The sequence below is a fragment of the Mirounga angustirostris genome, unplaced genomic scaffold (genome assembly GCF_029215605.1).
Source record: "Mirounga angustirostris isolate CCGP_5_RB_7025 unplaced genomic scaffold, mMirAng1.0.hap1 SCAF_10, whole genome shotgun sequence".
Classification (NCBI taxonomy): Eukaryota; Metazoa; Chordata; class Mammalia; order Carnivora; family Phocidae; genus Mirounga; species Mirounga angustirostris.
In genome coordinates this window covers 12,415,838-12,428,846 of record NW_026991718.1, presented here as the reverse complement: position 1 = coordinate 12,428,846, position 13,009 = coordinate 12,415,838, and the positions used below count along the sequence as shown (strand labels likewise).

The following is a 13,009-nucleotide window of genomic DNA, read 5'->3' as shown; positions in this document are numbered from 1 at the left end:
AAGGTGGCCTTTAGAGTGGGCTTTAAAGAATGGGTGGTTTTTCTATAAGCATATAGGGAGAGGAGTTTTCCAACAGTGGAAATAGGGATAGGAATAGGAAGGGCGTGTTTGAAGACTAGCAAGAGCCCCAGTTTAGACAGAGCATCACGTTCTTGCTGAAAGGAAATGCGGGCAGAAATGGAAGGCTGGTTTGAGTTAGACCACAGCGGTTGCAGAAGCTCAGGGCTAGCGGTCCACAATTGCGGTTTGCCTTCAAAAAGAATAGCTGAACTCTCTGAGGGAAAACTCGAGAGCACACAAAAGCTTGGCATGTGGGAACCTTAGGTATGCTCATGCTTAACGGGAGGTTGATGAGTCAGAGGATCAGGAAAAGACACTACATTGTAGAGGAAAGAGAACATCTTACTAAACCCAGACTCCGGATGGCAGGGTCTGGGCCCCACTCAGGTTTGCAACCCAGCACTTCACCCCATGTTGAGCATGGAGCACGGATCACCAAAAAAGCTTTAGTAACAGATGCTGGCCATGTGAAGGAATGGAATAGAACAGGCTGGATGGAGGCAGTCAGGAGAGCACAGACAGTAAAGGAGGGACTGTAAATGGATTCACGTGCTGCAGAACGCTCCAGAGGGATAAGGCTTGGGAGGGGATGGGCGGGGTGGGCTGTGAGCTGCCCAACTACTGTAGCCAACTGGCAGAACAGATTCAAGACATATTTCTTTGCGTATAGAGTCTGGACTGCAAAGAGTTAAGGAGAAAGCAACGGAGGGAGGAAGGAAGGCCAAACAGCATGTAGCAACAGCTTAAATGAATTTGGCACCCTCTACTTTGAGTGTTGGATGTTCTTTTTGAAGTCGGTGATGGAATATAATTGAACTGGGTCAAATAGATATAATTAAGCTGGGTCAAAATATAAGACAAAATTAGATACATCTGTCCTAAGGTTTTCCAGTTGTGTAGATTTAATTTAAATTCTTGTCTGACCTTTGCAGGGAGTTCTACACTCTGTGCTCACATTTTTACACAACAGTTTAACATCTTTTTTATTGTTGTTGGGTTTTTCTTTTTTTATCCCACTACTTTTTTTTTTCTTTTTCTGTCTCTATCTCCTTGTCATATTTCCATTTCCTTTTTGAAGGCTGGGAGACAGAGGGGGAATAAAATGCAACCTAATCTTGCCTGAGTGATGGTTTTGGGGACAGTGTACAGGAAGATAGATGCCTGAAGGTCTGTTGATGATTGTTTAATTGAATCTACCTGTTATGGCACCCAAAGTGGGCAGCATGCATTAGCCCTCCAGCAAAATAACTCCAGTGATTCCCAGACTGAAATGATCATTAGAAACATCTGGTGGATATAGTTTTTACATAGTTGTCTCAGCTTCTCCCCAAATTCTGATTCAGTGGCCTAGTTCCAGGAATCTGTTTCTGCCCACATTTCCCAGGTGGTTCTGATGATCAGCCAGTTTGGGAACCACATTTAACTAATGCATCCAAGTGAAGCATTAACCCACCCTAGAGTTTGGGACGGTGGAGCTGACCAAGCAAACTTTCGAGTTCCCAGATCCAGAGCTGAAGTCTCCGGAATTGGTCACAGAAGACTCCTTTTAGTTTTTGGTTCCCTATTTTTCCCTTGCCAGGCAGGTGGTATAGAGTTAGCCATAAATCAGAACTCTGAGTCTATTATAGAGTGACATACGTCCTCAATCCTTCATACAGTATCCACTTTGGAGTAGAAGGTCTCCAAGACAGGCAGAAGTTCCAGTAGATTAAAATCTATGCAAGGGCACCTGGCTTCAGAGAAACTCTGTCTCAGCAAACAACTCCATCTATCAAAATGTTCCTCTGGGGTCTGAGTAGATATTTCTCCAAAGATAAACAAATGACCAATAAGCAGAGAAAAAAACATTCACTGTCATTAGCGAAGAGGGAAATGCAAGTCAAAACCACCATGAGATAGCACTTCACAATAAAAATAATAAAATGTGTTGGTGAGGATGTGAAGAAATTGGAACCTTCCTACACTGCCAGTGGGAATGTAAAATGGTGCAGATGCTTTGGAAAACAGTTTGGCAGTTCCTCAGATGTTAAACATAAAGTTACCCTATGACCCAATGATTCCACTCCTAGGTACATCCCAGGAGAAATGAAAACAAAGGTCCACACATAAACTGGTACATAAATATTCACAGTAGCATTATTCATAATAGCCAAAAGGAGGGAACAGCACAAATGCCCATCAAGTCATGAATGGACACATAAAGTATGGTATATCCATTCACTTGAATATTATTGAGTGGTAAAAAGTCAAGTATTGATGGAGGGGTAACTTGAAATCATTCTGCTAAGTGAAAAAAAGCCAGCCACAAAAGAGCACATATTGTATAATTCCGTTTATGGGGAATGTCTAGATTAGGCAAATCTACAGAGATAGAAAGTTCATTAGTGGTCGTCTGGGCCTAAGGGTGTTGGGAAGAAATGGGGAGCAATTGCTAATGGGTACAGATTTTTTTGAGGGATAAGAAAATGTTTTAAAATTGATGATGGTGATGATTATACAACAATGGCAATATACTACATATCATTGAATACTTGGGATGGGTGAATTGTGTGGCATGTGAATTATATCACAATAAAGCCGTTACAAAAAAAAAAAGCTTCTTTTAGAAAATCTGATTTCTTGCTGCTGGTTAATTCTGAAGCCATTCCATCCACTCAAAATAGATAATTTTTCTTCTTTACCTGACTAGTCCACTTTTTAAAATTTATTTTTATTGAGGCATAATTTACATGTGCTGAAATGGACAGGGCTTGAGTGTATATTTCAATTTTGACCAATGCCACACTCTGTCAAGACAGGATATTTCACTCCAGAGTTCCAGCATGCCTCTTCTCTGTCAATCCCCTGTCCCTGACCAACACCCAGAAACAACTACTGGTCCGATCTGATTTGTATCTCAAAGATTAATTTAGCTAATCTATAGTCTTGAACTTCATATAAATGGAGTTATACAGTATATGTTTTTTTTTTATCTTTTTCTCATTCAACATAATGTTTTTTGGATCCAGCCATGTTATTGCATGTATCATAGTGTGTTCCCCTTTTTGCTGAATACTCTTTTTTTTTTTTTTTTAAGATTTTATTTATTTATTTGACAGAGAGAGATACAGCGAGAGAGGGAACACAAGCGGGAGGGGTGGGAGAGGGAGAAGCAGGCTTCCCGTGGAGCGGTTCCCGCATGAACTTCCCTGCAGAGAGGACTTGGATGGCATCTTATACTTCTAGCATTGCATCTCCAGTGTCCAGCATAGAGCTGGGCATGAAATATCAGCTTAGGAACTTTGATTTTTTTTTGTACTGATGCTAATTCAGTAATTATATGCTCGATCCCAGCACTCCGAGATCATGACCTGAGCCAAAGGCAGACGCTTAACGACTGAGCCACCCAGGTGCCCCTTTGCTGAATACTCTTATTGTGGGACAGTTTTTGTATCCATTCTCCTGTTGATGATCACCTAGGCTACTTCCAGTTTTTGGCTACTATGAGTAAACATGCTGTAAACATTCTTGTAGAATCTTTTCGTGCATCCCTTCTCTTTTCTAAATACCAAAGAGTAGACTTGCTGAGTCAGTTATATACAGCTTTTCAAGAAACTGTCAAATAGTTTTCCAAATGGGATGTACTATTTTCCATTTCTACCAGCAGTCTAGAGTGCTCAGGTGTAACACATCTTTTCCAAAACTTAACATTGTCAGTCTTTTTTCTTTCAGCTATTCTAGTGACTATGGGATGTTTTCTCCTTGTGGCTTTAATTTGGATTTCCATGATAACTGATAATGTTGGACGCTTTTGCACGTGCTTATTGAATATTCCCTTAGCATTTTTAGAATATATTATCCACTCAAGTCTTTTATGCATTCTTACTTGTAGGATTTCCTTGTAGGTGTTCTGGATACCTGTCATTCATGAGATAATAGCTTGCAAATGTTTTGACTCACTCAGTGCCTTGCCTCTTTATTCCTTGTTTTTGCATGAACAGAAGTTTTAAATTTTGGGGAAGTGCAATTTATTATTGTTTTTCTTTTGTACTAAGTGCATGCTATCTCCTCTTTAAGAAATTATGGCCCGGGGCGCCTGGGTGGCTCAGGTGGTTAAGCGTCTGCCTTCGGCTCAGGTCAAGATCCCAGCGTCCTGGGATCGAGTCCCGCATCGGGCTCCCTGCTCTTTGGGAGCCTGCTTCTCCCTCTGCCTCTCTCTCTCTCTCTGTCTCTCATGAATAAATAAATAAAATCTTAAAAAAAAAAAAAAGAAATTATGGCCCACCCCAAGGTCCTGAAGACATTATACTGTTTCCTTCTGGAAGTTCTAGAAATTTAAGCTTCACATTAGACCAGTGACCAATCCTGAACTAATTTTTATTTATTTTATGAGCAATGTTTTTTTTTTTTTTTTTTTTTTTATGCGCTATCAACTTGTTCTAGCACAGGTAGATTGCTTGAATGCCATTATCAAAAATCAATTCAGTGTTACATGTTTGGGCTTCCTATTCTCCCCCATTGATTTATTGATCCTTTTCACCAAGTAATACCAAACTATGACAAATAATAAATCTTAAAGTCAAGAAGAGTAAGTCCTTCAAATTTTGTTGTTCTTTTTCAAGATTTTGTTGACCACTCCAGTTCCTTTACTTTTCTAAATTAATTTTGTAATCTGCTTTCAATTGCTACAAAATCGCCTTGCTGGGATATTGATTATAATGATATAAAATCCAGAGTTCAGTTTGAGAATTGATATCTAAACAATATTGATTCTTCCTACCTATGAGTATGGTATATCTTTCCATTTGTTTAGATATTCTTTGATTTCACTCAGCAGTGTTGTATAGTTTTTAGGGGTCTTGCATATCTTTTGCTAAATATATCATTAAGCATTTTATATTTTGACCATAACAGCTTTTTTATGCTTATTGTTTGAATGGCATATGTTTCCCCATCCTGTCTGTGCCTTTATCTTTACAGGGTATTTCTTGTAAACAACATGTAGTTGGCCCCAGCTTTCCATCCAAGCTGATAATATCTACCTTTTAATTGGAGTCGTTAGCCCATTTACATTTAATTAATGTTTGTATCTGAGCCTATCTTGATGTTGATTTCTACTTGTTGTATTTGCCCTTTGTTTTTCTCTTAATGTCTTCATGCCTTTTGATTAAATATAATAATTTTGGTATTCTCTTTGATCTTTTCTGTCGGCTTTTTAGTTCTGCCTCTTCATGCTTATTGTAGAGATTACAGGATACATCTTCAGCTTATTAGAATTGATCTTCAACATGTATTCTTCATTTCATGAAGAATTAAAGACTCTTGTCACAGATCCTTCCACTCTTGTGCTCTTGTATATTTTGCTTCTACATCTGCTAGAAACTCCCCATTGCAATGTGTGGTGGCCTTTTCCTTTACTTTAAACTCTCAGTATGTGTGTGTGTGTAATTTAAATAGATATTTTCTATTTGTGGACATATTTGCTGGCTCTGGTGTCCCCCGTTGCTTCTTCACAACTAGGTGTCTTTGGTATCATTTCACTTCCGCATGAACTTCCCTGCAGAGAGGACTTGGATGGCATCTTATGCTTCTAGCATTGCATCTCCAGTGTCCAGCACAGAGCTGGGCATGAAATATCAGCTTAGGAACTTTGATTTTTTTTTTTGTACTGATGCTAATTCAGTAATTATATGCAGTGCGTCTCCTGCATTGTAGCATCAGGCAGGAGCAGCAGGAATGGGGATGGGGTCTTAGGGGGCAGAGAGGCACAGAGGGATGACATAGGGCACATCAATATTGGGGGGACATTAGGAGAACATGTTCTCTTCTTCCAAGAGTATATAACTGTATTGGGGAGAGACGCAAGCACGTTGAGCAGAGACAATAGTACACGTAGTACAGAAGCCTAGAAGAATATGGAGAGCAAGTGGCGGGCTAGCCAGAAGAGAAAGTGCAGCTTCTAGAGTTAGGTCGAAGAAATGTTTCTTGGCAGATAGTAACTGAGAAATGTTCTTCTTATAAGACAAATCCACCTTTATGAGCATGATAGGAATACCAAGAACAATAATAGTGGTCATGGGGTGGGGGTGGGGGCTAGTTAGGAAGGAAATTCTAAAGCCTCCAAGCCACTCATTATACTCCCAGAAAGGCTCTGGATATTGTGACCTATTAGGACTACAGCTTCCTACTTCTTGAAACAAGGAGGGGTGTCAGATGAGCCCCTCAGCTGGGATGATTTTCATGACACAGGCTACCTCCTGTCACTACTGAGCTTTTCTTTCTTTCCTTTTTTTTTTTAAATTAAGTGTTTTATTTTAATCCCAGTGTAGTTAACATACAGTGTTACGTTAGTTTCAGGTGCACAATATAGTGATACAACTCAGCTTTTCTTTCATCTCTCCCTTCTCTGGTACCCTCACTTCTGCTAAGGTTGTTCAGAGGAGGCTAGATAATCTTGGGAGAGGAAAGGGAGAAAATAAGAGATGTTTTCTGGTCACTTTACAGATGAAGCAAACAAACAAAAAAACAACGGAACAGAACATACCTGGAAAGCAATTAATACTTATGCCAACACGGAGATTCAGTCACAGCGAGTCATTAAATTTCCAGCACTTTCTCTCTCTTGCTCTCTCTTTTTTTTTTTAGATTTTATTTATTTATTTGACAGAGAGAAACACAGTGAGAGAGGAAACACAAGCAGGGGGAGTGGGAGAGGGAGAAGCAGGGAGCCCGATGCGGGATTCGATCCCAGGACCCTGGGATCATGACCTGAGCCGAAGGCAGATGCTTAATGACTGAGCCACCCAGGCGCCCCAGCACTTTCTCTTTTTAAATGCTTTTGATCGGGGCACCTGGGTGGCTCAGTTGGTTAAGCGACTGCCTTCGGCTCAGGTCATGATCCTGGAGTCCCTGGATCGAGTCCCGCATTGGTTTCCCTGCTCAGCAAGGAACCTGCTTCTCCCTCTGACCCTTCCCCCTCTCATGTGCTCTCTCTCTCGTTCTCTCTGTCTCAAATAAATAAAAATAAATAAATAAATAAAATAAATGCTTTTGATCTATGTCAACATCCCATTATGACCCTCCAGGCCATAGTCCCTACAAGACTATACAGGGAGGGGACAGGGCTCTTGTCAGTGTCCCTCCCTTTACCAAGAAGTAATCTGAGAGCCAGAGAGATGAATGGATTGGGCCTTGAAGTCTCATATTCGTTTAATTTTTTTCTAAGATTTTATTTATTTATTTGACAGAGAGAGACACAGCGAGAGAGGGAACGCAAGCAGGGGGAGTGGGAGAGGGAGAAGCAGGCTTCCCACTGAGCAGGGAGCCCGATGCGGGACTTGATCCCGGGACCCTGAGATCATGACCTAAGCGAAGGCAGACACTTAACCATCTGAGCCACCCAGGTGCCCCAAAGTCTATATTCAGTGAGTGGCAGAGGTGGCAGTGGGACCCGAGGCTCAAAGCTCTCCGTCCTTGAAGTTCCCTCCTTCTCCCATAGCATCACCGGGATCCCACAGCATGGGGTTGAAATGGTTGAGCCTTCCAGCAACCTCAGCCCTCCCTGCTTTTTGCAGGCCCTCATTCACTCTTCCACAGGAAAGGGCTCTGGTGCTGGACGACTAATGTCCCTGTGCAAATAAATATGTGAACCCAGTCACACATTTTCCAATGGACCTTTGCAATTTTATGTGGTTTCTGCAAGCAGCTAGTATTCTGCTATAAATCATTGCCAACTTTATATCCCCAAATGTTAATTACAGATAATTAGTTATGTTTCTTAGTCTTTCCTGAAGGGGAGAAGGGTGGAGGGGTAAGGAAGTGGTGGGCAGAAGAGCTAGGGATTTCATTTACGGCTGTGGCAAATCCTCTTCAGTGTTTATACAACAGCTGCTGGGGTGTGAGAGAGCAGTATATCCTATTGGTGAAATGCCACGGCTTCCTTCAAAGCCAAACACATCTCCACATAAATGGTGTCTTCTGCTCACATTATCTTCCATTAATTTGTTTGATTCTCTGTCAGATTTTCCATACAGTTCTGAATAGGTTGTGAGGAGAAGGTATGTGTGTTCCCCAGCCCTTGTGAAGACACAGTGTGTCCTTGGCTGATTTACAAAGATAAGAGCCCTTTGATTTGACAGCCCTACTCTGGTTTGAGCCCAGCTGCCTCTGCCCTGGGGTATGTTCACCAAAGATGTTCCTTCCTGACAAACAAAGCACTCAGCCACCTTCCTCTCCATCCGCCCACCCCGTGGAATGCACGGCATTCTGCTTTCAGTAAACATCACAGGCCTCCACAGCAAAGCCTCCACCTGACCCCAGTGACACCAGAATCCTGACAGTTAATATCCACAGTCACTAGCAAATTGAGCCAAAGGAGGGTAAATAGGGCCCCTGTAAACAAAATGAATATGGCCTCACTATCTTCCTTGATAAGAGGGTTATTTTTCCATTAAAAAATTCTAGGCACTTAGAATTCAGCGAGTTCTTGACAATGTATTCAAGGTCACAGTGCACATGAGACATTTCATACTTCGCACAACAGCAAATCCAGAACAGGGTTTTAAATCATCGCCTGGGGAATGGCCCTGAATAGGCTTGTTCCAGGGCCCCTTGGAGGATTGGTTTCTAAATTGCCTGTGTAAATCACAGGTGGGTTGTCTGCTTGTTGTTTTTTTTTTTTTTAACAGCTTCATTGTTAGACAAGAGCAGCCCAGCTTGATGTAACCATTCTTCTCAATGGAGATAAAATCATTGACAATGATTAGAATTTTAGAATGTGATTCTTAGAGGAAACATCACCGAGGAATTCACTGCCTACAACTGAAATAAGGCCTCATGTCCATCAGTAATACATCAGTAGTATTATTGGTGGGCATATGTATGTGTGTGTACCTTTGACTAAAGGTCAATTTTTGTGTGAAAAGTAGAAAAACAAAACCCATAATTCCGAGTTCCTGTTCCCTCAGCAGGTGCTTTAGAAGGTTGCCGATCAGTTAAATATCAGCATACCTTTTCAGTCACTAATTTTTCAAGATGTTTCTCTTTGACATCTGAAGACACAATATATTTTTAAAAACATGGCTACCAACTGAATCTAAATACAGAGAAAACCAGAAGTAAAGACCCCAAAGCCTCTCAAAGAGATAGTCCAGAAAACAAATGATAACAGCCTTAGGATTGGGATAGTCAACATAGTTGGTGCAGTTTTTCACTCAACAAATATCCTAATAGTTTGTTAACCATAACAAAGAGACATTGAGGCTGTAGATGAATAATGGATGACTTAAAAACACAAATATTAATGAAAGGGTGAATAGCCAATTTGATGGTAGATAAATATACATATATAAAAACAATAATAGTGAGAGAGGTTAACAGTATAGAAACTATTTGGAAGAGCCAGAGGAGAGGATCCAGAAGTAATAGGATCTTCATTTCTTTCACTGCTTCCCAACACCCACATCCTCTACCACCTGGTCAATGTCCTCATATGTTCATTGAGTCATGACATATTTATTGAGTGTCTCCAATGGGTAGGACATATGGAGGCACTGAGGATAAGATATAGACTCTGTCTCCAAAAATCTTCCAATTCAAAGACAAGCAGAAAAATCACCATTAAGACATAGTGTGAGGGCGCCTGGGTAGCTCAGTTGGTTAAGCGACTGCCTTCAGCTCAGGTCATGATCCTGGAGTTCCAGGATCGAGTCCCACATCGGGCTCCCTGCTCAGCAGGGGGTCTGCTTCTCCCTCTGCCCTCTTCCCTCTCGTGCTCTCTGTGTCTCATTCTCTCTCTCTCAAATAAATAAATAAAATCTTAAAAAAAAAAAAAAGACGTAGTGTGAGAAGTAAATCATTCATCCAGGTATTTTATTCAGCAAATCTTTTCTGAGCATATACTATGTGCCAGGCATCATGGAGATTTAAGGTCACATGAAATAAAGCCAGAGTCCCGTGGCCTAATGGGTCAGATTCTCATTAATTAGTCTTGGCTGTCTGGTCACATGGCTGGGGGATCAAAGTAGAATGAATCATGAACTTCCATAGGGTTATGAGCCAATGCCAAATTAGGATTACAGAGTCCTTTTTCTATTTGAAAAAAAACAAAGACAGATAGATTAGAGCTTCTCCCCAGTCAGCACTCTCCACCTTGCAAGTTGACCCCACATGTGACTTGAGTCCCTAGAAGGCAGGGACCATGCTGCCACCATCAAGGGCCTAGTCGATAGCTAGATGAAGAAGTGACTTCTCCTTCCATGACAGGGGAAGAAGAAAAAAAAAAATAGGGCATCCAAGAAGACTAACAAATTATGGAAGAAAACGAGCCAACACATTTCTAGTCGGGATGAAGAAGGAATGATGAATTGGACTTCTCCAACCCGATCCCACCCCTGCTAAATGGGGCCATATAAAAAACGTTTTTAATAAGACACCAGGACATCTGCCAAAAGAAACATTTTCTCAGAGAGGAAGGCTGGGACTGGGGGGTCCTGTTTCACAGATCACTGCAGTGCTGTGAGAGGGTTCCTGTAAGACGGAAGGGCTTCTCCACAGCCCCAACTCTGCCACCCCTGAGAGAGATGTGACACCACCCCCATGTCACTCATCCAGCTCTTTGTGGCCACATCAGTGTTGGGGTTGAGTCGTATCAGAGAGCGAAGCTTGCCCGTCTATGGCCAGCACCACTTTTAGGCCACTCTCTTGGAGATGATCTTCTTTTTGAAGCATTTAAGAAAGGGCTATCATTTTTAAAAACTGACTGAAACTTTTCTTCTTTTGTGTTAATCACTGGAAGAATGGGTTTTTGTGTTTGTCTGGTCCTCATCTTCTAGCCACTTCATTTTAATTCTGTTTTGTCTAAAACTTCAAGTGGCAACTCGCTCAGATGGAGCCATTGTGACAGCCACCATCAGAAGGCTCCCTTTCCTAGTCTCTAAGTGTCTTCTTTACATACTACTTTATAATTACACTCAAAGAAGCTTACCCCCACGCCCCCCAGAATTTGGTCACAGTCTGTTTTTCTTTTCTTCCTCTTCAAATAACTCTCTCTCTAGGAAATGGCCTTTTTTAGCTTCCGATTTTTCAGTGCATTCGTCAAAGGAGGGAAAGGACTTGAGGGAATGAGCTTTTTCTTTTTCTTTGTTTTCTAGGACCTTCATGCTGCATTTTTGTCACACGTTCTCTTCCCGGACTTTCTTCTTATTCAGAAATTGCCCTGGAATTCTGTTCACTGAAATACCCTCCTCAGTTACAGGCTTCCTAACTTATGAGGTTTTAAAGGTTTCTGTTTAAGACACCCATATCACTTTGAGAGAAGTTTGGGGAACAGGAAAGGATAGGCTGTGAAGTCATTAATATCATGCGTAACAATGTACCTGAGAATTTTCCAGAAGCAGTGGGAGAGTAGAAAAGGATAAAGGAGTAATCTAGCTTCCCAGGCTAGGTTCTGTACCATAACCTAGTAGGTCTCTGTCATGTTCCTCATGATGCACTCATGAGTGTTATACCCGACATAACTCTATCCTACCTTTTCATGAGTGGGGCCTGCTGAGAGAATTCACTATCTTAGGGCTTGGATATTTGAAAATGAATTTTTAGGAGGTGACATCTATCCCCCTTCTCCATTAGCAGTGCCTTTGTTTGGGATGGAGATTAATTTCCTTATTAGCCCAGGCATGTAACCTATTTTATAGGTACTGGGAGATAAAACCTAATCTTTACCACCATTTGACTTCCACCCACCAACTTCCACAAAATACTCGTGGGGACAAGAATATATATTGGCTATAGGAATGCAATGTAAAAGTGGGAATTAAGAGCTAAGGAAATGCTTCTGTGGCTGTCAGAATATGTTCTTTATTTATGTAAACCTGAATGTGTCACTTATTCTTGTGGGTAGTGTTTATAGTCAAGATCAATGTTGAACCGTACAATTGTCTTTAAAATGAACCTCCTGTTGGGGGTGCCTGGCTGGCTCAGTCAGTAGAACATGCAAGTCCTGATCTTGGGGTCATCAGTTCAAGCCCCCACATTGGGTGTAGAGCTTACTAAAAATAAATAAATAAATAAATAAATAAATAAATAAATAAATAAATAAATAGACAAAAAATAACCAAATAAATAAAATGAACCTCCTATACTTCTTTAGTTCACGTTCAGTGATAAATCTCAATGCTTTCTCCATGTCTTTGTGTTCCAGAAAGATACATCTCTGTCATGGCCCTGCAGGATTAATATTTTAAGCTTATTTGTTTCTATGGTAATATAAGGGGGACTGTTTTCCCACCTATACTCAGATTCACAGATTTTTAGTCATAACAGAACTATTCAGTAGCTTCTCCTATTAAACGTGGCCCCCCAAAGACAATATTTATTCCTTCTATCACCCACTTAATCACTTGGCACATAACAGGTGTGCAAAAAGTCTGCCCTACACAAATGAGTAAAGTGCCCGCAGTGATTCCAACGTGCTTGGTGTAACGTGTGCAGACAGATGGATGACTGGCTTGAACTGAGTCGTGGACAGAAGCTGTCTCAGGTTCCTTTCCTAGCAGCTTATAAAAAAATAAATAAATAAAAAAGAGTAAAGACCAAACCTGCAGGAATTAAACAGGACTATCTAGTAGGTAGAACTGAATGCTGATCTTCCTTCCAAGCCATTTGTAAACATCATCCCTCTGTGTCTTTTTGTTTCCCTTCTGCTCAGATGCCCAGCCTACAGAAGGAGAGAGGGAAATATGGAACCAGATCAGCGCCGTCCTCCAGGATTCTGAGAGCATCCTCGCAGACCTGCAGGCTTACAAGGGCGCGGGGCCAGAGATCCGAGATGTATGCCAATGATAACACTGAGCTGACAGCACCCTCAGACGAGAAGGGAAACCCACACATGCACACACACCCAGCAAGATTAAGTAATAGCCCTAGTATTTCCTTGTGTACTAGGAAGAACAAGGAGGGTAATGTGGTTTTC

General features: G+C 41.3%; 1 protein-coding gene across 3 annotated transcripts in view; it reads left to right on the top strand.

Annotated features, from left to right (window-relative positions):
- The window catches only part of CYRIA (CYFIP related Rac1 interactor A), a 105,027-nt gene that overhangs the window by 76,842 nt on the left and 15,176 nt on the right, over positions 1–13,009 (top strand). For all 3 annotated transcript variants that reach the window (XM_045884122.3, XM_064571902.1, XM_045884121.3), the window contains one exon: positions 12,746–12,867. In XM_045884122.3, the coding sequence (XP_045740078.1) occupies positions 12,746–12,867 (122 nt within the window). The remainder of the gene's footprint in view (positions 1–12,745; positions 12,868–13,009) is intronic.